The 26,089-nt window shown below is 38.8% G+C and overlaps 1 protein-coding gene across 1 annotated transcript in view; it reads left to right on the top strand.

Annotated features, from left to right (window-relative positions):
• TRPA1 (transient receptor potential cation channel subfamily A member 1) overlaps nucleotides 1-25,831 on the top strand; it is a 52,444-nt gene extending 26,613 nt beyond the window's left edge. The window contains exons 13-27 of the mRNA XM_021688375.1: nucleotides 517-631; nucleotides 1,511-1,677; nucleotides 3,053-3,146; nucleotides 6,725-6,784; nucleotides 7,723-7,821; nucleotides 10,513-10,583; nucleotides 11,105-11,267; nucleotides 12,062-12,151; nucleotides 13,673-13,842; nucleotides 15,606-15,735; nucleotides 16,133-16,315; nucleotides 19,219-19,287; nucleotides 23,167-23,277; nucleotides 24,879-24,976; nucleotides 25,621-25,831. Of these exons, the coding sequence (XP_021544050.1) occupies nucleotides 517-631; nucleotides 1,511-1,677; nucleotides 3,053-3,146; nucleotides 6,725-6,784; nucleotides 7,723-7,821; nucleotides 10,513-10,583; nucleotides 11,105-11,267; nucleotides 12,062-12,151; nucleotides 13,673-13,842; nucleotides 15,606-15,735; nucleotides 16,133-16,315; nucleotides 19,219-19,287; nucleotides 23,167-23,277; nucleotides 24,879-24,976; nucleotides 25,621-25,831 (1,831 nt within the window). The remainder of the gene's footprint in view (nucleotides 1-516; nucleotides 632-1,510; nucleotides 1,678-3,052; nucleotides 3,147-6,724; nucleotides 6,785-7,722; nucleotides 7,822-10,512; nucleotides 10,584-11,104; nucleotides 11,268-12,061; nucleotides 12,152-13,672; nucleotides 13,843-15,605; nucleotides 15,736-16,132; nucleotides 16,316-19,218; nucleotides 19,288-23,166; nucleotides 23,278-24,878; nucleotides 24,977-25,620) is intronic.
• Nucleotides 25,832-26,089: the final 258 nt, after the last annotated feature.

Genomic DNA, 26,089 nt, shown 5'->3' with positions numbered 1-26,089 from the left:
CCATCATGGAATTTTTTTTTTAAGATTTTACTTTTAAGCAATCTCTACACCTTCTGTGGGGCTCGAACTCACAACCCTGAAATCAGGAGACGGGTGCTCTACTGACTGAGCCAGCCAGGCACCCACCCCCCATCAAGGAAAATTTTTGATATGATATTCAATTAAAGAATAAAATAAGATTTAAAACTGTGTATAAGTACATTACAGCCTTGAAAAAAATATGTACGACACAGACATGCTAACTCTGGTTTTACCCACCCCCAGATGGTTGATAATATGTTTATTTACTTTTATGTTAATCTACTAAATTAAAAAATATGTGTGAATCACATTCTAGGAAGGTTATTTAAGACCATTAGGCTTGAAATTAGCTCATTTGTTAGAAATCTGTAATATTTAGTTGCTAGAACTCATTTTGTTGTTGTTGTCATCCGACTCACCTTTCCAATGGGCAGCATCCCTTCCCACGATTCATCTGTGAAGTGAATGCACAGCTTTTTCTTAACTCTTTAACAGTGACCACAATGGCTGGACTGCTTTGCATCATGCTTCCTTAGGCGGGTACACTCAGACCATGAAGGTCATTCTTGACACTAACTTGAAGTGCACAGATCAGCTAGATGAAGAAGGGGTATGTACTGTGTTCCTCATACCTACCCAGTGTCTTGGCATAGAAGCTTCCAAAATTGCAAGAAAGCCTCCTTCTTAGCCACTCTCTTTCCTTCCTTGCTGCATTTATACTCTTTTTTGGGTTCTTACTCTGCAGGGGAAAAGAATAAGGAGAATGCCAACGGGGTGGATGCATGTTGAGAACACCTCTTAAGTCTCATAGAGACTCTACAGGCCCATGTAGATAGATGAAACAATTTTCACTACTCCCTGGTGAACCAAGAAAAATGAAGAGGTTAGGGATAAGTTTTCATAAAACTAAGTGTACTGGATTTCAGGACTATCCTTTATTCTGCTATGATGTTCTCCCTCTTTTTATGGAGTGTATTAAAATAAATGCATATTCTTTCATGAAGTGATAGAGGGTTGTCACTGCTTTTTGAAATGTCTCTATGTGGCAGAATTAAAGACTGGCAACCTTCTAGCAACTTTTTTTTAATTTCACAAGCCTGTGAAAACCCCAAATCTGGAAATCATTGCTCTAAGACAATAAATCTCTTAGAAGAATTCTGTGTTCAATCCAATATCCTTACCCTGAAAGTTTGTCATTTATCCTTGTGGAATCATCCCACAGCAAAAACAAAATAAAATGAACCACTATGAATTCCATATATACACACACAGCACCCCTCTCCCTCTCCCCGCCCCCACACGATGTTCGAACTATAAATTCATTATGCAAAGCCTGATTCTTAACACTGGCTTTGAATTTTATGATTTTGGTATTAAATAGTTAAGTTTGTTAATTTATTTTAAGCAGTCCAACAATGAAAGCAGAGAAATAGCCAAAGGATGAACAGCCATTGTTACTGGATTTTCTGTGTTGTATTTTTTCTAAAAGAACACTGCGCTTCACTTTGCTGCGAGGGAAGGCCATGCCAAAGCTGTTGCACTTCTTCTGAGCTCCGATGCTGACATTGTTCTGAACAAGCAGCAGGCCTCCTTTTTGCATGTTGCAATTCACAATAAGCGGAAGGAGGTGGTTCTTACAACCATCAAGAACAAAAGGTATGCTGTCTCCCTATCCCACTGTCATTTAGTGTCCTCTGACGTGTGGGATGATAGATAACCTGAGAGGAAACAGGAAAAGAATAAGTTTCAGCTGTTAACCAACATTCCTTAAACATCACTTGTTTACATAAAATATTCAACTCTTTGGGTAGCAACAAACATGTTACTTAACCTCTCTAGTTTTTGGTTTCCATCTGTAAATTATGGGAGCATAGATCGCCTTCATAACACCCATGTAAGACGCATGGGCTTCAGACATGTGTCGTCTAGTCATTGTCTAGCACATTCTGCCCTGATCTGCCTGAATCTGCCCAACATTCTCTTGTTAACAGAAATGTCAAACCTGGATGTTGGTGAAAATAATCTCCAGGGTATATCCATGCTGTTATTAGGGCCATCTATTGGAATTTCTCTTAACACATGATCTTTTGTGATTGTGGATTTTTAAACCATACTCTAAGGAGTTTTAATGATGAAGTTGGAGGGTAGTTTGTCCTACTTTTTGTACATAAACTTTTTGTATAATCACAGAAATGCTCAAGGGGCCAGTGTCACCCAGTCATGGACACACAGACGAGCCATGTCCTATTCAAGACAGATCAAGCCTGTGTTTTGATCTCAAGATCCCCCTGCTGATCATTTCTTTGAAACACTAGCCAGTGCAAGTGTGCAACTGGAAGTTTTCTACTTATTATGTAGATATTCTAGATGAATTTTACTGATAGGGTTAACAGAAAATTTGGATACTTTTTAGAAGTAGTCTCTTATGACATAGATCGGATCTTGGAGGTAAATGTCTCTTCTTTACTTCCTGTTGGGGATTTATTTCCCCCTTGGTATCATAAGTATCTTCTTGTTCTGTCCAACTGGATGGTGATGAAGAAAGGAGCAGGCTACACAATCTTCTGGCAGAATCCATGCTTATTAATGTATTTGACACATGTTGTTTTGTAGTTTAATGCAACACATGGTGTATACATGGATTAAATGTTAAATGTTGTGTGTCCAGTACTATGTTGTTATTGTATATACATGAATGTGACTATCTCTACTCAACATGACCAGCTCATACTATTTCATGATTTCAGGATGAAAAGAAGGTAATAACTTACCTTCTTTAGAAGGCATTTAGAGAAAGAGAATAGTGATTATAACAGCCATCCTGGAATTTGCCCACATTTCTAATTTCCATTAATGGACAAGGATCCTATTAATGGATTGATACTGATTCACATATTGGTTCCACTGGAACAAATTCAGGTTTCTTCTAAAGATATAATCTTGAATCTCAACTGGTAGCTTTGTTGATTAGAACAGAAAGACTAAGACCTTGTGTTTGTTTTATTATTATCACCATTGTTATTTTTTACAGATGGGAAGAATGCCTTAAGGTTTTTAGTCATTATTCTCCAAGCAATAAATGTCCAGTCATGGAAATGGTAGAATACCTCCCTGAATGCATGAAAGTAAGCCCTCCAGATAGAACTGCTTCTGGGTATATGCTTGGCATGTAATATAATATGAAGATTTATTGTTGTAATCACAATGTAAAGAATAGTAATTTTCATTTTTAAAGTAAAGTTTCTAGTTTCCCATAGGCAATCAATCAGGGAAGTTAGCCAACAAGTATTTAATAAGGACCTACTTGGATTAAAGAATGCTGTTAGGTGTTGGGTTAGGAAAATATAGGCAACAGATTTTTTTATTCACATGATCCAAGTCTAGAACAGAGACTACTAATGGTGGTTACTGGCTGAATAAAGCTCTAGGTGGTTCTTTGGAGCCATTCATGTTATTATTTCAAATCTACAGTAGTTGTTAACATTTAACACCAGGATGCGTCCCTTAAGGATCCAGATATCTGGCTTTCTGTAAAATCAGATCTGGTTACTGGGCCTCCTGCTCACGAGGAAGGAACTGCTGGGCTACTAGCAGCTGCTTCCTTTAGATGGGGCAAACACTACTCCCATTTGGTACACCTCTTCCTTTTGTATACTGCATCTAATGCCTACTGTTGGTTGCCATGTATTGTTATTCTGGTGCAACTGCTGTCCTTGTAGTAGAGAGATATTTCTCTATTTCTGCCTCTACCCAAACTGTGAAGACAGAAGCCAGCCCAGGGAGAGCCCACATTTCAGAAACAATGGCAAAGAGCTCTTAAGGCTGGCACAGTTTATTCATTTACACTACGTACCTGGCCTCTAAGGACCTCCAAATGTGTAATTCTCTGCTGGATTAAGCATATACCCAGCGTGTGACTGGACTCCTACAACAAGAGAAACACCCACGAACTGTTGAGGATTTGAGTGTATAAGGATGCAGATAAGAGACCTCCTTGGGAAGGTTGAGGTTTGAAGATTGGGACAGATATAGAATAATCAAAAAGAGAGGAAGGATGTCAAGTGTCATTCATAGGGAAAAAATATATTCAAATACTGGAGGAGGCAGTGAGACATAGTGACACAGGGGCCGTAGGGTCAGGTTCAGAGCCTGATCGTCCTGGGATTTAGTCCTGGCTCTGCCTCATGCTGTGCTGCTTTAGGCAAGTCATTTCACCTCTCTCAGCTTCATTTTCTGCTTTTTTTATTTTTTAAAGATTTTATTTGAGAGACAGAGCATGGGCATGGGGGAGAGGCAAAGGGAGAGGGAGAAGCAGATTCCACATTGAGCAGGGAGCCCAGTGATGTGATGATGCAGGGGATCCCAGGACCCTGGGATCATGACCTGAGCCAAAGACATTTGCTTAACCGACTAAGCCACCCAGATGCCCCCATTTCTGCTTTCTTTACCTCTAAAGAAGTGTTGCTGATCCTGATCTCGCAAAGTGATTACAAAAATTAGACGTAAAATATATGAAGTATTCAGGATGGTGCTTGGCTTATATTATACATCCTACTATTTTTATACTTCTGTGGTTATTAGTACTATAGCTACTCACACGTACTATTTTTATTTATTCAATAAGCACTTAGTTTGTGCTAAGTGCTGTACATGCATTTTTTTTATTTACAATAGAAATTGGAGCCAGGCCAGTCCATAAATTAGCATTTCAGGTGCTTAAATTTCATCAGAGGGCATATAAATATTCAGGATTGAAAATGATCTCAGAGGGGCGCCTGGGTGGCTCAGTTGGTTAAGCGACTGCCTTCGGCTCAGGTCATGATCCTGGAGTCCCTGGATCGAGTCCCGCAACGGGCTTCCTGCTCGGCAGGGAGTCTGCTTCTCCTTCTGACCCTCCCCTCTCTCATGTGCTCTCTCTCATTCTCTCTCTCTCAAGTAAATAAATAAAATCTTTAAAAAAAAAAAAAAAGAAAATGATCTCAGAATTTCTTACTTAGTAAATCCTTGGAATCTGTCCTAATGAATAATCAGAGGTACAGATTTATATACAGTAATATGTCTGCAGCATTATTAATAATAGTAAAAAAATATGTTAGAAATATTCACATATGGAAAACATGGGATAGAACTGAAGAAATTATACCAAAATGTTGATAAGAATTATCACAATTGAGAGACTATGGACTCTGAGAAACAAACTGAGGGTTCTAGAGGGGAGGGGGGTGGGAGGATGGGTTAGCCTGGTGGTGGGTATTAAAGAGGGCACGTTCTGCATGGAGCACTGGGTGTTATACGCAGACAATGAATCATGGAACACTACATCAAAAACTAATGATGTAATGTATGGTGATTAACATAACAATAAAAATGGAAAAAAATTATCACAATTGGATTATGATTAGTTTTTTATACTATATATTTTCTAGTTAGTTTTCTGTAATTTCCTTGTATTTTAGTATTGTGAATTTTTCCTTAAATAGGGTAACTTGGTTTTTCAGTTTAGCCTCACGTGACACATTTGAATAATTTACATAATCCCTCCCCCAGGTACCCTCCCCGCCCCCCCCCAAGCCCCGGGCATCCTAGCTTTATTTTGCCTGTGCTGATGATTATAAAATTCTCAGTCTAAGACTGGCTTCTCTGGTTCTGCTTTGCACAGCACTACTGACTAGCTTTGTCTTTATTTTTTTTAATGATGCCTTTTATGACCCTTAGTATCACTGCCTGGTCACCAACAGAGATCGAACTTTTTTAAGTCCCCTGGTGCTTGAGGACAGCAGTGCCCTCCCAGTGGGGCCTGGGTCCCTGTTTCTCCCCTGCAGAGTGCTGTCCAGTCGTCCACCATTGTGTCTTGCAGGTGGGGTTGACCCAGATGCCCAGGAGTTTTGGGGTACACACTGGTGGGGTCATCTGAGACTTTGTGTCCAGACTCTGTTCCAGGAGGGCAATCTGACTGAGAAGTATTTTTTTCTCAGGATGATGAATTTGGGCCACCAGAAAGGTGCCAGCACACAGATTGGGGGTGACTGAAATTGTTTATGTTAATAGGTACCCCATAAAAATATTTGTCCCTACACACCCTAGAGGTGTGGCTCTAATGATCCCTTAAGCATTCTCTCCTTGTCTTAAGCATCTAGAGGGCCTTCAGTATTGCTGCGTATAACACGTATTCCCCACTGTGCTGTCCATGCTGCTTTGGATGAATACTTGGTCAGTGTTGCTCAGCAAGTGAGATACAGAAACCAACACAGTACTCCATGCTTGAGCAATATGGAAGATGACACCTAGACCAAAGAAAGACCCCAGTGCTCAGCCATGAGATCACAATTAGAGACAATAAATTATCACTATAAGATGCTGAGCAAAGGCATCCTTTATATATTCTCTAGAAGCCCAGGACATCAAATCTTAGGCCAAACTAATGAAATATTTCTTACTCAAATTTTAGTAAATGTAATTTCATTCTTAAGCATGTGGTACATTTTCTGAATCACTTGGTATTTCTGAGGCATGCAGTGATAGTTGAAACACTTTATATTTTAGACTTTATTCCTTAATGACATGGATTATAGTTTATCTTTGAGGTACTAGAAATAAAGGGAGAGGAAAGGAATATCTTGGGTATAATTTTAGAAAGGGAATCAAATCCTGTCTCTTATGTAGTCTTCTGACTAATATCTTAGCCACTTTTTCTTTCTTAAAGGTCCTTTTAGATTGCTGCATAATACCCTCCACAGGAGACAAGTCTTGCCCAGACTACCATGTAAGTTTATTTTATCATGATAATTTGAAGTTTATTCTAATTCTTTAATGAATATTAAAAACAATGTTACTAGAGTTCCATGATCTCAGAAGATGGCAATTATTGTCTTCATTTGTCATATTATTATATCATCTACTTGTGAGAGGATTTTTCTTCCATTTTCTCCCAATATTTTAATTGTTTCTAATAGCATTATTTAGGGTTGTTTCTAGTCTTCATATTTTTTTTTTTAAAGATTTTATTTATTTGACAGAGAGGGAGATAGCGAGAGCAGGAACACAAGCAGGGGGAGTGGGAGAGGGAGAAGCAGACTTCCCGCCACGCAGGGAGCCCGACGCGGGACTCCATCCCGGGACCCTGGCATCATGACCTGAGCTGAAGGCAGACGCTTAACGACTGAGCCACCCAGGCGCCCCATAGCCTTCATATTTTCTTTAGTAGTACTGCCTGAAGAATGAAGTTCCAAAGATCTAAGTGATCTTTTGAGAGTTCATCTTCTTCCATGACTATGGGTTACAGAAGGTTAGGTAATAGCCTCCTGAGATATTTTTTAAATTTTTAAAAAAAGATTTATTTCTTTATTTGAGAGAGAACACGAGAGCATGAATGGGGCAGGGAGGGGCAGAGGGAATGGAAGTGGCAGATTCCCCGCTGAGCGGGGAGCCCACCTCGGGGCTCAATCCCAGGACCCTGAGATCATGACCTGAGCCGAAGGCAGAGGCTTAACCAACTGAGCCACCCAGGTGCCCCTAATATAAAAATATTTATTTTTTGAAATTAAGATGAAATAATCTACATTTCTTCAGACAAAAATGACTCAATTTTATTTGAACTACTTAATTTTCAGCAGAATGATAGCCTTGCATATTTGATTTATCAAGACCTATTTTGGGGTATATACTAGACTGTTAATTTTTTCAAAATTTTATCTCCTACAGATCGAGTACAATTTCACATATCTTCAGTGTCCATTAGAATTTACCAAGAAAGTAACACCTGCACAGGATGTTACATATGAGCCTCTTACAACCCTCAATGTAAGTCTGGTATTTTCATTATCCACGTTGTTTCTACATGGGTTCTATAATGTTTTGGTGCAATAGTTCCAGGAAGGGGCCTGGAAAGAATTCCACATTAATAGTTTTAGGTCTCTGTCCTCCATGTGTCCTAACCCTTTATTTTTTAGGGAAGAAAACAGTCATTTTCTATAGTTGCTATGATTTGATCTGCCCTAAAGTTCCACACTCTTGACCACTTTAGTCCTAATGGTCATGTTAAACCTGCCCCAACCCAGAATCCAATAAACCATGGACAACATGGGCTGACAATCAGCACTTGCTCTCCACCTCCGTCCACCTAAATATAAACCTATATATTTAAGAGTTTCCTCCATGCAAAACCACGGGAAAATTCAAGGCTGACATTTTACAATCATAGCTTCCAAGTCAGCTAACCACTGGGCTCCACAGTAAACTCTGACCTTTCAGAACCTTAGATCCTTCTGGAGGAGTGATCCCAATCTGAAAGCAGGCCCAGCATGCACAGTGTGGACCCAAATTGCCCAAGAGACTTAAGACCAAATCAGCTCTTATTCCAAAGAGTACTTTTACATTTCCAGCAGATGGGACAATAAAAACCATGCCAAGATGATCCACTGCAGTCTTAATCAGGGGTCTCAAACTCAAATAGCTACAGAGGAAATAGGTAACAGATGGTCTAAAAGGAGATCGGCTACTAGCATCAACAAGTTAGTGCCGTCTGGGAAGGGCAGCCCAGCCTTATAAACACTGGCAACAAATTAACACTGTGTGCAAGCAAAAGAAAACCTATTTGAGGGTTGTATTTCCAAATGTGGCCTAGGGCCTAGATATGTGTTAATATGGTAACCACTAGCCATATGTGACTACTTAAAACTGATTAAAATTAAGTAAAGTTAAAAGTTCATTTCTTCATTTGCAGTAACCACATTTCAAGCACTCAATAGACAATGTGCCTTGTGGCTTTCCTATTGAACACAAATACAGGACATTTCCATCACTGCAGAAAGTTCTATTGGACAGCACTGGTCTAGACCAATTGGGAATTTTCATTCACTTTAAATGAATTCATTTCTCTGCATGGAAGCCTTGGGTACAGATCATGGTATCAACCATCACCTAAGTGATATCTAGAAGGCTTACTAAGTACTTGGAGTAGGAAGGATGCAGAGCCCCATGGACTTTATGCCCACAAGGCTGGCAGTGGAAACGACTCTCACATTGGTTTTATGCAAAGCATTTTAGTTCTGCTGGAGTATGTTATGTTTTGCAGTTGTTATTATAGTTCAGGCTCAATAGCCAAATGACCTAAAAGTAACTATACTACAGCTATACTTAGAATTTTTGTGGATGTATGTGGAAGTTTTTAAATTGTAATTTAAAGAATAGGCAATACTTCTATCAGGGTATGTCAGGAATGAGAATAGGAGGAAACAAAATCTTTGTAGATTCTAAAAAGTAATAGATTTAATAAAATATAGATTCAGGCAGGACAGAAACCAGTCCCTTGGGCATCTCCCTACAAAGTTAGAACATTCCACACCTCTCTTTCCTCCTCAGGGAGAAGCTAGGAGTTGGGAATTTTCTCTTGATCTCACTGCTTTGTGCTGGGAGAGGGACTGTGGCAAGTAAATGCCATGGATTTTCCTGCTGTCTTTGATGTGGTTCTTCTTGGCTTGGGCTTGCTTGGGGTGCAGGAACCTCTTAACTGGCTTCTGTATTTCTCACAAAGGCAGTTTCCAGGTATTGCTATTAAGTTGATGTCTCTTCTCTCCATGGGTATAGGAGGGCCTGGGACTTCCTGTTCCATCTTGCTGACATCATTTCCTATATGTATTTTTTTTTTTTTAATATTTATTTATTTGACAGCGAGAAAGAGCAAGAGAGGGGACACCAGCAGGGGGAGTGGGAGAGGGAGAAGCAGGCTTCCGGCTGAGCAGGGAGCCCAATGCAGGGCTCAATCCCAGGACCCTGGGATCATAACCTGAGCCAAAGGCAGACGCTTAATGACTGAGCCACCCAGGCGCCCTCCTATTTATGTATTTCTTGAATAATTAAAAATTAATTTGGGGGCACCTGGTTGGCTTAGCCGGTTAAGCGTCTGACTCTTGATTTTGGCTCAGGTCATGATCTCAGGGTTGTGAGATGGAGCCCCAAGTCAGGCTCCATACTGTGTGTGGAGTCCATTTACGATTCTTTCTCTCCCTCTTCCTCCTTCCCCTCACTAAAAAAAAAAAATTTGAAATAAATACTCATAGTTCCCAATAATTCACGAAAACCTAATAATCTACAAGCTAATTTAATGACTATTTATGTGTACTATTCAAAATTCTTCTAGAGAGATAAGCCTGAGTTTCTTCAAGTAAAGAACAAGGGTGTAGAGCTTCCTTATTTATCTTTAATATCCTTTCCAGTTGTAATTTTGTATAAGATTAAAATGCTTATTCTATGTCAACTAGTGAGAAATTGAAAGAGACAAACTGAATCAAATAACTGCATGTGTATAAAATGATTCTCTCTAGCTTGTTTTTGAAAATATACATTCTTGCTGTAATTTTTGATTTTTCGAACTTTCATAAGGAAGTGTTACTTTTACAATATTAAAATAAATTTATAAAACCAGCAAACAGCTTAGTTTGTACTTACTAGTTTAATAGGATTTATTTTTATTGATCTTTCCTTATTTCTCAGGTAATGGTACAACATAACCGCATAGAACTTCTCAACCATCCTGTGTGTAAAGAATACTTACTTATGAAATGGTGGGTATTAAGTAGTATTTCTTTTTAATGCCCCCATTAAGTTTGTTTAAAGCCTTCTAATTAATTGTTTAGATTTTATTATTTTAATGTTTTACACTTTGAAAAAGACGTGTTGAAGGCAAATTTTGGTACTAAAATGTTGTTGTTCATCTTTGACATTAAATGAAATATTTGGGGGGTGGAAATTCTCATATAAGACATGAAGAAGCACTCCTCCTGGGCCTTGCATTTTAGTGGACGGTGAAGTGAAAGGGGTACCTGAGAAGAGCAATCAACGTGGAAGTCAGAAAATAGGAGCTAAAGTCTCTGTTCTTCCATTACTTGGTGAGAGATTTTACGTAAATCATGATTTTCTGGGAAGTTGAGATTCCTTTCCCGAAAATGAAAAAAGGTGAATTTGAAGATCTTGGTTCTAAAGTTCAATGGATTTACCAAATAGATTTCTGAGAGAGATTATAACTACTTTTTCCACTTTTTATCTTATGCATTTTTTTTGTTGAAATTGTGATTTATTTTTGTAGGTTGGCTTATGGGTTTAGAGCCCATGTTATGAACTTAGGATCTTACTGCATTGGTCTCCTGCCTATGACATTTCTTGTTATCAGTATAAAGCCAGGTATGGCTTTCAACTCAACTGGAATCATCAATGGAACTAGTGATCATTCAGAAATCTTAGACACCAAGGTATTTTCAATTGGTCTTTATATTTCAACTTTTTAAAATAAAATTATTATCAAAAGTGTGGTTTTTTCCTTAGAAATACTAACCCCATAATAAATCTGAAATATGAGGACTTTATTATAAATAGACTGTAGAATTCATATATGAACAATTTCTCCCAAAATCCTTTGTGGAATGAGAGGGACTATAAGTAAATAGGTCAATAAATGAGTTTGTAAATTAATTTAAAGAGAATTGACATGTATGAGATACTAGTTTTAATGCTGGAGTTTAAAACTTTAAAATAGGTCTACAAGAAAGCAGATTTGTGGCTGTCAGGGATTTTGGGGGAAAAGAAGTGTTTCTTAGTGGATACAGGGTTTGTGTTTGGGGATGATGAAAAATTACGGAGCTAGATGATGAGGGATGGTGGTGGTAGTTTCCTTCATGTCACAAAATTATACATTTTGAAATGTAAATATACATGTAAAATGTAAAACTTTGAAAATGGTAAATTTTATGTTTATGTGTATTTTACCATAGTAAAAATTTTTTTTATAGAGGTCTACAGATTTCATATTCTTTTAGAAATCGTTTGGTAATTTTTGAACCTCTCTTAGAAAGGACATTATGAAATGGATATGAGTTGTCTTTATATTGGTATCACAGTAATTTTCTGTTTAAATCAAATATAAACAGTATGTAGGAATGAAACAGAAGAAAAACGAAATATTTAATAGTGGAAATTATGAAGACGCTTAAGTGTTGTTTTATTTGATATCCTTCATAATGGTTTGTTTTGTATTTTTCTGTTTCAGAATTCATATTTTATAAAAGTTTGCATGATTTTAGTTTTTTTATCAAGTATATTTGGATATTGCAAAGAAGTGGTCCAAATTTTCCAACAGGTACACAATACATTTTGTATCTCTAAAGTTGCAAATATTTTAATATGCAGAACATAAATTGCTGAACTATTATTGAAGCAATATATATCAGAATAAAATCACATAACTTGACAAATGTATAGATTGGAAATACCAAGCATAAACTTTTCAAACTGTAGAAATCACATGATTTTAGATAAGACTCCTGCATTGAATGGTGCGTATTTGATAAATCTGAAGTAAGGATGTTCCCGTTGTACTAGTCCATATGGGTCTGCTTGGCTACAAATGAACTTATGAATGACTTTTCTGTATTTTCTCTGATATCAGTTAGATATTTTGCTAACATAATAGATTTTGAATTTGATACTTTTAGTAACAATTTATAAAGAACTTACTTGGTCCATGACTCCATTTCAAATGGGTTTTTCTTTGAATTGCTTTCTTAATTAGAATGCTTTTCTTTATTGGATAAAATTTCAAGTTATAAAAAAATTTGAGAACACTTTATAGTGTAATTTTTACTTCATACCTTATTTTTTGTTTTAATGGGTGGACCAAGTTCAGATCAGACTCAAGAATTACGTGAGTTATCTACAGGTCCTTACTTTGGCTAATAAATGGCATCAATCTTTTCTCAGTGTGGAGGTTTAAAGTCTTTTATTCACTTTTTGGGGTTTTTTTGTGCATCTTTTTATAAGATATATATCTTGTATACAATACCTCATTTTATGTGAAAATTTACTTTGTTACATAAGCACATTGATATGTGCATTAAAGAATGTTAATGATAGTTACAATGCTTCACATTTGTTTGATATACATTGCAAGTACTTATGTGTGTGTGTGTATGTAGTTGCAGTAAATTGTCACAATTCTGAGAATTAGACTATATTGTTCCATTGTAGCTTAAATGATTTAGGGCATATTATTTAATCTTGTCATAATTTTCATTTTTTTTTTTTTACAGATTATAACCTAAACTATAAAGTTATATGATTTCTCTAACAGAGTTGGTCTCCACATTTTTTTATTGATACTAAAATCATCACCTCTATAGGAAATTTAATGTCCAAAACATGAAATCTTTAAGAGTAGGAAATGACGTCAAATTTTTGCAGTCATTAAGTCTTAGCACAGGCCTCAAACCTCCTTGGAAGCAGCTTTAGTTTATTTGTATCCTGAGAAATTCACATGTATGTCCTTACACAGGCATAAAGGAATTAATTAAACCAACCGGCAGCTCCCCAGGAATTTCCTTAAGAAGGAATGGGCTCTACAGAAAAAGCCCAGGAAATTGTAGAATTTCCTTAGGTATCAGATTCCCAAAGTGTGCCAGGTCAACAGAAAAGGCTGGGCCACCTTCAATACTGGTCCATATCCAGGGCTCTGAGTTCAGTCGAGGATGGCAGAAGCTGGCTCCTCGGTCCTAAACCTCTCCAACTGCAGTGTCACAAAAATGTTGCGTGCGTGTGTGTGTGTGTGTAAGATGCCAGGTCTTGGCCTCTACATGTGGTAATTCTGAATTCTTTTCAACCCCAGAAGAGGAACTATATTTTGGATCATGCCAATGCAGTTGAATGGATTATCTATACAACAAGCATCATTTTTGTGTCACCCTTATTCATTGGTATACCAGCTTCTGTGCAGTGGCAATGTGGAGCGGTTGCTATATACTTCTACTGGATGAACTTCTTATTATATCTGCAGAGGTAAAGCCAGCTTGAATGATTTCTATATCCCTTAGGTATTTTTAACATTAAAAGAACTATTTTAAGTACCATAAATTTATAATTGGCCCATTCCTTTTCCAATTGTTTTAGACTGTGCAGATACATTTTATATACTATTAAGGAAAAGGTGAGAGAGGTTTGGAGCTCAGAGTATAGACCAAGAATTCTTAACCTTGGCACTACTGAAATTTGTGGCTAGGTATTTTTTTGATGTGGGGGGGGCTGCCCTGTGCATTGAAGAACATGTAGCAGCATCCCTGGCCTCTACCGACTAGATAACCAGTAGCAACACCCCCACCATGTGACAACAAAAAATGTATCCAGATATTGTCAAATATCTTCTGAGTGGCAAAATAGTCTGCGGTCAAGAATCACTGGTCTAGACAAATCTAGGTTAAATGTGGGGTTTAAATCGGAATAAAAGTATTGGCTATTCTTGGCTTTGGTATTATTTGCTAAGCATTTACTTTAGATTAAAACAAAATGAAGAGGGCGCCTGGGTGGCTCAGTCGGTTAAGCGACTGCCTTCGGCTCAGGTCATGATCCTGGAGTCCCGGGATCGAGTCCCGCATCGGGCTCCTTGCTCGGCAGGGAGTCTGCTTCTCCCTCTCCTCCTCCTCCCTCTCATGCTCTTTATCTCTCATTCTTTCTCTCTCAAATAAATAAATAAAATCTTTAAAAAAAAAAAAAACAACAACAACAAAAAAAAAAAAACAAAATGAAGAGATAGGTATGGGAAATAATAGTGATATAAGAGACAAGTTCAAAAAACCTAATTCTAGAGGGGGAAAAAAGGACTAAGCTCTCTTACCTCCCACAATTGCCAATGTTGAGATAAAGTTATTTCATAAAATCTTTACAATAAGAGATAGATATTACTCACAGTATATAAAAGAAGAAAATGAAGGGCTGAGCTAAGTAACTTTCCCAGGATCTCAGCTAGCAAGCGGACATTTTACCCACATCTTTCTAACTCCAGGGACCATGCTTTTCCTACCATATCATCTGCATCACTGTTTACAAGCACAATGTTGTGGGGTTGAGCCCAGCCCCTTGGAAAGGACATGGTGTGGTGGGAAGAACAGTGGTCTGGAAGTCAAGAGGCTCCAAGGCAAGTCCAGGTACCGCCACTCCTTTGGCTTTGCCATTATCAGCGACCTTAGCGAGTTCCTGGACATCTTTTGGGAACTTAGTTTCTCTAAAGTCCCTTTCAGCTTTAAAGTCTCATGATTCCCCCTTTAACAAGCTGTCTTTGTCAAAGGAAATGTCCACATTGGTGGCTAGATGACACATCCACTATCTGCCTAGCCATTTCACAATTTTGGTTTCTGGGAGAGAAAAAGGAAACCTCAGGAGGCCATGTAAATCATATGGGTGTGCCCTTCAGGTCTAGGAGCTCATTTAGAATCTCCACTGGATGCATCACATAAATCATCTTTAGGATCCCTTTATCAAGCTTTGGTAGCACTTTCTATGATCCTGGGAAGATTTTTCTCTCCTACTTTGTTTGAAGTGATACCTAGTGGTCAAGTAGTAAAACAAAGATAAACACTAACAGGAAGGAAAAAGAAAACCGTTTGACAGTTTGAAGATAAGACTACTATTCATGATTTCTCATGTCTCCTTTTTGAAAGTAACTGGCCTCAGTTACTCATCTATGAAACATTGTACCTAATGCATGATGAATATTAACACTTTGACCAGAAAAGTAAATACATATTTTAATTGTTAAATTTTCCTAGATTTGAAAATTGTGGAATTTTCATCGTTATGTTAGAGGTAATTATGAAAACTTTGTTGAGGTCTACGGTCGTGTTTGTCTTCCTTCTTCTGGCTTTTGGCCTCAGCTTTTACGTCCTCCTGAGTTTGCAGGTGAGGCAGCTACATTAGTAGTTGATTTTGTTGATGTGAATATTGGGAATACATATTTATACTTAAATCTGAATGGCTTAGAAAATTAATAGTAACATAATTTTTTATCTGATAAAGTTGCCTTCAGATGATTTTTATTGAAGGAAAAAATATCGCCTAACTCAATGACTTTCTTCCATTGTCAAAATGTTTATATATATAATGCATGATGATTTGTTATAGATGCAGGAAAGATCTTGATGACTTTATTGCCAGTTTATTAGTTCTTATCACTTTCAGTAGCTATAGTCCTGTGACTTAAAAAAAGTAAGTAAGATTTTATCATTTTACTCTTCAGGAAGTATTTTTTCATTACGTGCATTTTGCATTTCACTTTTACCTTACCATCTTTTCTCAGGATGCATTCAGCTCTCCATTGCTCTCTATAATCCAGACCTTCAGCATGATGCTAGGAGATATTAATTATCGCGATGCCTTCCTAGAACCGTTTTTGAGAAACAAATTGGCATATCCAGTTCTGTCCTTTATACAGATTATTGCCTTTACCATGTTTGTCCCAATTGTACTCATGAATTTACTTGTAAGTAATTTATCCTTATATTTTCTGTTTGTTGATCATTTGGAGCATTTAGCAATGAAAATTATTCTTAGCCTCCTTCATCTCCCTTCATGAAAGTCAAAAGGGACTATTATAAAATCCATTCATTCAACATTCATTTAGTGCCGGGGGTGTGCCAGGCACAGCATGAGGCCCAGGGGATGCCAGGATGCATTCACTTGGCAGATACGAAGAATCTAGACACTGATCCAGGTGCTGGGAAACGGTGGTGAATAGAGCAATACCCAATCCTTACATTATAAATTAGTCATGAAGTAGTAAATAAATAAGTATGTAATACAATGTCATGGGGATGATAAATGCTATGAGGAACTACAAAACTGAAGAATAAGGAAATAAAGATGAATGGTGTGTGCTGCTCTGGAGTTGGGGTAGGGGGTCAGAGGTTGGGCAGAGATCTTGGTGGAATGAAGGATTAAAACCTCATCTCTGCCTTTAAATTTCTCATTGACCAGAGATTCAAGTGGGGAAGAGCCTCTCAGGCACGCGGACACCTGTGGCATTCAGGTGCCATCTCTAAACCAGTTACAGGCTAACATCCCCAGCAGACATGAACACGCCCTGCACAGAGAACCTGCTCCAGCCATGAGCATCTTAGCCAATGCAGGCAGAAGTACATCCCAGGTCCATGGAATACCCGAGCTGACATTACAGTGCATTTTTTTCCCCCCTTATTCATTTATGTAAACATGCACACATTCAATACACTTTTACTGAGTCTGACTATGCACCAGGAATTGTGCTATACAGTGTTTCTGGAAAGAAAAGAAAAGATCGACTACTTAATGTTTTGATTCACTTACTTGATGCAACTCCAGAGTTTTATTTTGATGACCTAGAAAAATAAAGGACAACACGAAGAATAATGAAGAATGACATAAAGCCCACATTTTTCCCTTAGAATCCCTTATGTTTTAGAAGATAATTATCTAGAAGAGGATTTGGCCTAGCAGTAGTATACATTGGTGCCATCTCTACCTGCACGTCCTAGAAGAAAATCAAACCCAACAGAGCCAAGACTGTCAATGTTTTCTTTCCTTCAAACTCTGCCGATGCCTCTCAGTAGCACCTTCCTGGTCATCTCAGATCATTGGAAGATACTTTAGATTCAGCTCTGCCCTTTCCTCACTTCTTCAGTAAATATTTGCCTCTTATGCCTACTTCCAGTTGGCTTACACCCTCATGGTTCCTCATCCATATTGCTGCAGTAGCCCAAAGACGCTATCTTGTCTCACTTCTCTAATCCTTCCTGCAAATTGTCACCACAGTGATGTTCTAAGGGAAAGCTGAACCTGTCAGTGACTTTTGCATCCCTTTTTTTTTTTACCCCCCTGGGACTCTTCATTTCAGTCTAAATCCATCAGCATGGCACACAAGGTCTTCATGATCTGGATCTTACCCAGATCTCACTCAGATCTCACCCAGCTCTCCACTGTTGGCAGGATTTACTCAGACATGCACCATGAATGTTCATGGAGTGTGCCAGACTTTTCTTTGTACCTCCTGGGCTCCACACGAGCTGCTCCTTTTCCTGGACGGCCCTCCCACTTTGGGTTAACTCTTTCTAAGCTTTCAACACTCAGCTCAAGCATCATCTCTCCTAGTTAGACTTTCTTAACCAACACCTCCCCGCCATCACCTTAGTCTGAATCAGATGTCCCTTCCTGTGTTTTCATAATTTTGAGGACACAAATCAGAAAAAGATAATAAAACCTACTTTCTAGGTTGTTATGAAGATGAAATGAGTTAATACAGGGCACTTGAAACAGTGCTTGGCACATGATAAGCATCAAATAAATGTTACCTGTGATTAAATATTAGTAATTTATTCTATGACTCAAGATCAGATATCTTTAGATCCTAGGCAAGTATCTTAAATGTGTGAGGCAGCCAGTATGAGACAGGTGGTTTTGATGGAGGCTGATATAAAAACTGAGAGAATGCCCACTGAAAGGCTTCCAAATTTAAAATAAAAAACATTATCCTGTCAAATAAAGCCTACTTGTTGACTATACATGTTTCTCAGTGCTAGTCTGCACACCCTGGAATATACTCTTTCAGTGCTCATTCACTCAGTAGCTATTTTGTGTACCTACTATATGCCCTGTATGATTCTAAGCACTGGGCATATAGTGGTGACTTGGACAGACCGAGCCCTTCTCTCATGTAGTTTACTTGACTTTGAGTTTTTGAGAGCACCAGCATCCAGAAGGCTGGTTCAGCATAGGCAGGTACTGATTGTCTAATGAAATAGGCGGCAGCTAATGTAAGTAAGTGAATTTAATTTGGATTGAGTGGAACTGAGCTGACGGGTTCCCCTCACCTAATTCTATGAAGCCATGGAGTTCTAGACAGAGTTACTGTTTGTTTTTGTTTGTTACCAAAGCCACACCCCCCCCCTTGCAGTGTACCCTTTCCTGCCAAACCTATGTAAGGTAGACATTTCTGCTTCGCCTCAGTTTGCTATTTAACTTTTCCATGTTGTCAGGTCACTCTTGTTTATCTTAGATGCCAAACTCCTGCAGTTTGCAACCACGTTGCATGGCTTACCCCAGTGGCATTTGATATTCTATCACCCCTATCATCTGCAAAAATAACAAATTTTTATTTTAATTAAAATGAATTTGATTAATTGCTGTGTCCTAATTTTTTAGGATAACACTTAATGAATCCATCAGCGTGGCTACCATTGTGACAAAGGTATATAGGCTTTGCAGTTTGCTGCAAGATGTGTTAGTCCTGTGTGCTGAGGCCACTACCAGGCAATTTACATGCTCACTCCCTCACTCCAGCCAAAGAGATCTTAATGCATTTTGAGGTGAGCCATCAAGCTGGTAATGACTTGGTGCTGTGTTGTACTTCAGATTGGTTTGGCAGTTGGTGACATTGCAGAGGTCCAGAAGCATGCATTGTTGAAGAGGATTGCTATGCAGGTAAGTACTGTATTTATTTAAAACTTCCTGAAATTAGCACCATCGTGAGTATTCATGTATGAGAATAGCTGATTTCTGTGATCAGTTATTTAAAACCGACATTTCGTTAGGGCTGAGAAGCACCACACCTTATAGTGCCTGTCATGCACATTCCCTGGTATACCTGCTGTAGTCGAAGGATCAGAAATGAGGAAGAAATTTTCAGAACAGTATCGGCAGAGGAACGGAGAAATTATCTGGGCCTCTTTTAATGTCAACATGTGGCCAACCAGGTAGCTAGCTGCTAAATAAGAATATGACAGGTGTGAGGTATTCTGTCTTGTCACAGCCCCGCTGTTCCAAGGAGCTCCTGATATTCTGGCCATAGCCTTGCAAGCTTCCCACATCATGTGTTATATTGAAGTGTTCACTGCATCCATGAGATTTTGTCCCTTTGTCACATCCGTTACATTTTTCTAAATAATTCGATGTAAAATTTGCTCAACTCAGAGGCTTCCGGATAGGTCCTTGGCTGTTGAATCTTGTGAGGTGGTCTCCTATTACACAATGCAAAACGATTTCTATGCTCTTATTTGCATTGTCTTTAAATTTCAAATTTGAATGGGAATACTTGATGCTTCAAAAATATCTGATGACCAGTTGAACATACACATTCAGAAACTTAAGCCAGTTCAAGAGAAAGACAAATTCATGATAAGATTTAACTTTATCCTCTTCACTTTTCTTTGTCACGCTGCTTTCTTCTCTCTTACTCATTCAGCTATCCATTAGCATATGTTTATTTCTGAAAAATGCTCCAGTACATGGTATGTGTGGAGCACAATACAACTTAGCATGAGAGAACACAGAACCCCAGCATAAACTCACCCAGTTACTTACTGACTTTAATAAGTAAAATCAATCTAATTAGCACATCAACTGAACATTCAGAGTATAAAATATCAAAATCAACTTAGAACTATCCTTAAACTCTCTTTTCTGTGACTAAGCTGTACGTTATACAGAGAGGGCTTGGCACATTTAAAGAACAAATATATATAAATTAAATGGTTAAAATGTTAGGTACAGAAAATGAATGCAAACACAGTTAAGGAAATGCTACATGAAAAGTTGGCATGTGAGCCAGACAATGAAAGATAGGATTTAGAGGAGCAGCGAGGCCAATCCAGAAGGGCCGTACCCGGCAGGAGCAAAGGGCTGAAGGCAGAATGAGAAGTGGCTAAGGAGAGGTGAAGGGCCACCTGGCCTGGAAGGATGGTTCCTTAGGAGGCACTAAGGCAGCTCAAGACGATTGAGGGCTTTATTAAAAAACAGCACAAGAAAACCTTAGCTTTTTTTTTTTTTAAGATTTTATTTTTGAGTAATCTCTGCATCCAACCTGGGGTTCGAACTCACAACCCTGAGATATAGAGTCTCGATCTCCTGACTGAGCCAGCCGGGCACCCCCGAAAACCTTACCTTTGAAAGAAAGGGCAGTAAATGGTGGAAGTGCTTCAAGTTATTTTGTTAGTGAGTGGGACATTACTATCAGCTCTTCCAAAGAATGAGAACAAGATGAAAGTGGTATATAAGATGATCTGTTGTTACCTCGACTTAGTGGAGAAAGATTAGAGGAAGGAAGAGCTAACTGACCAGTTACTACTGTAACAAAAATGGAGTGCGGGACTCGAGGGAGGTGGGTGAGGAGAGGAAAAGCGATGTATAAACCTCTTCGCAGGCATGTCATCAGTGCTTCATAACAACTCTTGAAAAGATCAAGGAAAGTAAATAAAAAGAACGATGTAAGCAACAGCCCTACATAAGACTTCTGGGGGAAGCCCACTAAACTACAGTGTCAGTCCAGTTGATATGAAAAGCACGATTCTGGGATGCCTGGGTGGCTCAGTTGGTTAAGCGACTGCCTTCGGCTCAGGTCATGATCCTGGAATCCTGGGATCGAGTCCCGCATCGGGCTCCCTGCTGAGCAGGGAGTCTGCTTCTCCCTCTGACCCTCCCCTCTCTCATGTGTGTGCTCTCTCTCACTCATTCTCTCTCTCAAATAAATAAAATCTTAAAAAAAAAAAAAAAAAGAAAAGCACGATTCTATACTAGATTTGATCTCTTCCCTGAAACACGACGGCACAAGGGCCTATAAAGGAAACAGGCAAAGCAAGTGCTCCTGTGTTATCTGTGCCTTGTTTTGGATCACGAAGAGCACGGACTAGAAACCCAAGAAGCCATTCTCTTATTTCCCCTAAGTTGTTGTTTAAGCAAATCTCTACAACCATGTACAACTCTCTCTGTCAGACATACAACTTGAGTCTGAGGCCACATCAGAACCAGAGCATAAGGGGACGGCAGCAGCCCTTTCACAGAGGGACATTTAGTCTTCTTTCAGACCCTTATAAGTGGGGACAGAGAGGTCCCTGGGACAGTGCCTGCTGGGAGCTGTAACAGTTACTCAAAGACACGAGTCATGAGTATTTTGAGGAGCTTGGAGCTCTTTAGTTTTCAACATGAGTATCCCCACTTCCGGTTCAGGCTGGCAGCTGTAGACCCCACACATGGACAGACATCTGCACATCACAAAAGGAGAGCCACAGAGCTCTCTTACCTTCAACATGGGAAACCCAGCAGGTGGAGGTGCAGATGAGCCCTTAGCCCAGAGGAGCCATGCCCAGTGGGTCCCAGCAGACCCACCAAGGTTGGACTTGAAGCTCTGCTTGCCTTCCTCCCCAGGACCATACTGGAGCAAGGAAATCTGGCAGGTCCTATGTAGAAAATGGACAGGGTTAAGACACACCATGTGCTTTGTCTGTTGGCAGGCAGTAGACTTGAATAAATATTTTTCAATCACGTAAGTGAATGATAACATATGACCTCTGAAAAAAATGTGTATTGCAAGAGGAAAGGAATATTGCCCTTAAGACCCAAGGGAAAAAGGAACCTTGGAAATTATTTATTATAGAAACCCAAAGAAAATATCTAATTGGTGTTGTGAATAAAATACAAGAAAATATAGCTGTTCTTGAAACTGGAACTAGTACATAGCATGTTAAGTGGTGGTAAGTGTTATAAAAATAGGGAAGCAAGATACAGAGCGTGTTGTGTGAGAGAAAGGCTGACATTTTAAACAGGTGGTCAGGGAAGTTCTTACCATCTCACCATTTGTGGGTGTGAACGACTGAAATGCCCATGTATGAAAATGCCTATGGTCTTAGCAAACTCACCTACATGGTGATTACAATAAACCCATCTAAACAACAGACACAAAGGACTATTAAAAAAAAAGTGGAAGAGAGAATTTGGCAAACAGAAAACTAAATATCAACTCAAGGTAAATCTGTTAAATGAGACAAAAGATTGTATCTCTGAAAACAGAAATTAGACTCAAGATATGTCACGGATAAACCATTTTGCACCCGACAGCACAGTGTGAAAAGTCGATGAAGTACTACCCTCCGATGTGCCAGTTGCGGTCCTTTCGCTGGTTCCTGTCGTGGTCCTCCATCTAAGCATGGCTTCCTCCCCTGTCGCAGGTGTGCATCATGTCCGCCGCACAGCCTGGCTGCGTGCATCTTGTCGTACGATGCCCCAGAGTATGGGCAGAGTCGTTGCCGTCTGATGTGCCCACTGTCAGCCACGGTCCCTGAACAGTGAACATCTGCTCACTTACACTGAATTCCTTCAGTAAAGAGTTTGCCCCAGCTGCAGACTGCTGCCCCTGTCTTGTCAGTGGATGAGCTGAGAGACGGCAAACCTGGCCAGCCCAGCTGCTTGTGTATAAAGCAGGACACAGGAATCAGTTTTCAGTTTGCTGTACTAACAGCAGTTGCTTTTGTGTGGTGTAAACATTCCAGATGCTTATTAATGATTCCTCTCAATAAATCCAAACTTTAGGTGGAACTTCATACCAGCTTAGAGAAGAAGCTGCCCCTCTGGTTCCTACGCAAAGTAGATCAGAAATCCATCATTGTGTATCCCAACAGACCCAGATGTACAGGGTTATTAGTAAGTACATGTGAAAAATATCAGCATAAATCACGCGATACCGTTTGACATTCATTCATTGTGTTATCCCTAAAGGTACCCTTTTATAGACTTTGAGTCACTGTACCTGTGGAAAAGAAGTAATTGTGATTTAAAAAAGGAAGTGCATGATTAACCCACAGTGAGAACGTGATGGGCAGTGTGAGGGAGGCATTTGTCCTACTGGCTCATTCATAACATTTGTGTTAAATGTGTACCACATCCCTGTGAGAGTGGATGGGTGGTTGGGTGGATCAGCTGTACCCTATATCTTTCTTACAGTGTACCTTTTTGTTTTTCCTAGTCACATGCCACTTACATATATGTGAAAAAAATGTCTATGTGCAAAAATAGAGCACATAGGTACATATACACATGCACGCACGTGCATTGGGAATGTACATTATAGAAAATGTGCTAAGTGTCGAAGACTAAGCAAGCCACTGCATTATAATGGAAAAGGGACCATATTAAGAGAAGCTAATCCTGATTAGCATCAGGATGCTAATCCTGATCATGCCTGGGCTTCCTCATCTCTCTATGAATATTCTGAGTTCTTTGCGCGTTAATTTTTCATTGTGTAGTCATGAAATGATAAAGTCAGTCTGAGTATCAGCCTAGGCTTTATTCTAACTACACCATTTCCCTGTTCAATTTCATTCATATCCATGGTTGCAACTACTCCTAAAATACAGAAGGCTCAGCAATTGATTCTCTAGCCTAGAGCTCTCTTTGAGGTCCAGACTCCTATGTCCAGCTCTCTACCTGACATCTTTACTGGTATGTCTCAAAGTACCTCAAATTCGGCATATTCAAAACAAACTCATGCAAAAGAAACTCACAATTTTCACTCCTCCCATGTTTCACTCCCCCTGCAGGGAAAGAATGAAAAAGCCTCTTCTCCAAAGTTTCTTAATGTCAACACCATTTGCTTGTGCAAGATGTCATCCTTGATGTCTCCTTTTCCCCACTCCTGACCCCTCACACCCAGTCACTCCCAAGTTTGGTTGATTAGGCTTCCTGGATGGCCTGTGTGTGCTGCCATCTTCTTTTGCCTGGACTCCTAAAATTGCCTCATTTCCGGTCATTTCATATCTGCCCTTGACACATTCGTCTACCAATGGTTTAAAAGACACTAAATTTTAAAAATATATATTAAAATAGCATTTCAGAAATGTCCTCATGGGAAACTCAGTTGTGTTGCATAATGGTGCAGTTTTAGAGAACAACTAATCCTATATGGAATACCACCACTTATAATGAACATTTTTCATGAGAAAATATATGATTCAGTTATACCTTTTCATAAACAGTCTTCCACTCCAGTTTTCTCCTTCTATATTATCTGTACATCTTGTACCTCATTATAATATGCATGATTCATTTTATAGCTCTTTATAGGTCTGTTTCTGTCAACAAATTGTGAGCTCCTTGAGGGAGCTCAAGCTCAAGCTCAATAGCTATATCTTAGCTATTTGTGGTGCTAGCATGTCTGGTTCAGTAGCTGAATCATGGGCACACATTCAAGAAATAGTTCCTGAATTGAGTTCAACCTGAGTAACTGTTCATCTTTTATCCCACAGCATATATTTCATTTTATTTTTTACATCAAAGAAACAAGACAGGAAATTCCAAATGTTGACACATCTCTAGAAATAGAAATATTGAAGCAGAAATATAGGTATGTGTTTTTCTTTATATCTGTATTTGAGAAACTTAAAACTTTTAAATAATGTATAGTGTAAGGTTATATTGTATATTTGTGTTTATCTCATATTAAGTCATGCTTTAGTTGACTGATGTCATAGTATATTGAGAATCATGAGAAATTTTTTAGACCCAACAACTTATTTGCTGCAATTCACCAATCAGTTCTGCCAGTCAGTATCTTAAACTGCATTTCCATGAGCCATATGAATTCATACATCAAAGCTTTGAAAGATTTTCAGGATTCCTAGAGAAGCTATGCTGTGTCCAGTGGTTAAGCATGAGGGCTTTAGAGTTAATTTACCTGAGTTTAAAGCCCTATTCAACTGCTTACTAACTCTATGACCTTGGGCAAGCCAGTCAATCTTTCTGTGCAAGAACATTTTAATCTTTAAAATAAGAACAAAAATAAACTGGCCAAGAACTAACAGTACAACCTTAAGAAGAACACTTGAACTTAAAAAATGTGTATTGCTTAGAAGGGTTATGACTACCATGAAGCTAAGACCTGACACAGCCCATCTGATATAGAACACTTCTCGTAATCTAGGCCTCTCTGCACTCAAGGACTGAAAAGATCATTGACAATAAATTCATGAGACATATATATCCTTTTAGGCTGAAGGATCTCACTTCTCTTCTGGAAAAACAGCATGAGCTTATTAAACTCATCATTCAGAAGATGGAAATCATCTCTGAGACAGAGGATGAAGATAATCATAATTTTTTTCAAGACAGGTTTAAAAAAGAATGGTTAGAACAAAGGAATAGCAAGTGGAAATCTGTGTTGAAAGTAGTAAAGACAAAGACACACAGCCCTTCACATTAGCCTGCAGTAGGTCTTCCTGTGGGGGTGGGGTGGGGGGGCAGTTTGCATGACCCTGCTGGGTCCAATTTCCAGTTTGACAAAAGTGAGGAAAAGGCAGAAATATGATTCTGATTTCACTACATGTGAAAGGATGGTTCCTATATTCTTTGTAAAAGTATGTCTTTCTATTTATATTTTATGCCAGTTAGTATGTATAAAGAATATCCTTGCTACTAAATTCAAGTTGCACTTCTCATTATCTGAATGGGTAGAAAACTA

This window comes from Neomonachus schauinslandi, chromosome 4, assembly GCF_002201575.2.
Source record: "Neomonachus schauinslandi chromosome 4, ASM220157v2, whole genome shotgun sequence".
Classification (NCBI taxonomy): domain Eukaryota; kingdom Metazoa; phylum Chordata; class Mammalia; order Carnivora; family Phocidae; genus Neomonachus; species Neomonachus schauinslandi.
This window is presented reverse-complemented; position numbering and strand designations above follow the sequence as displayed.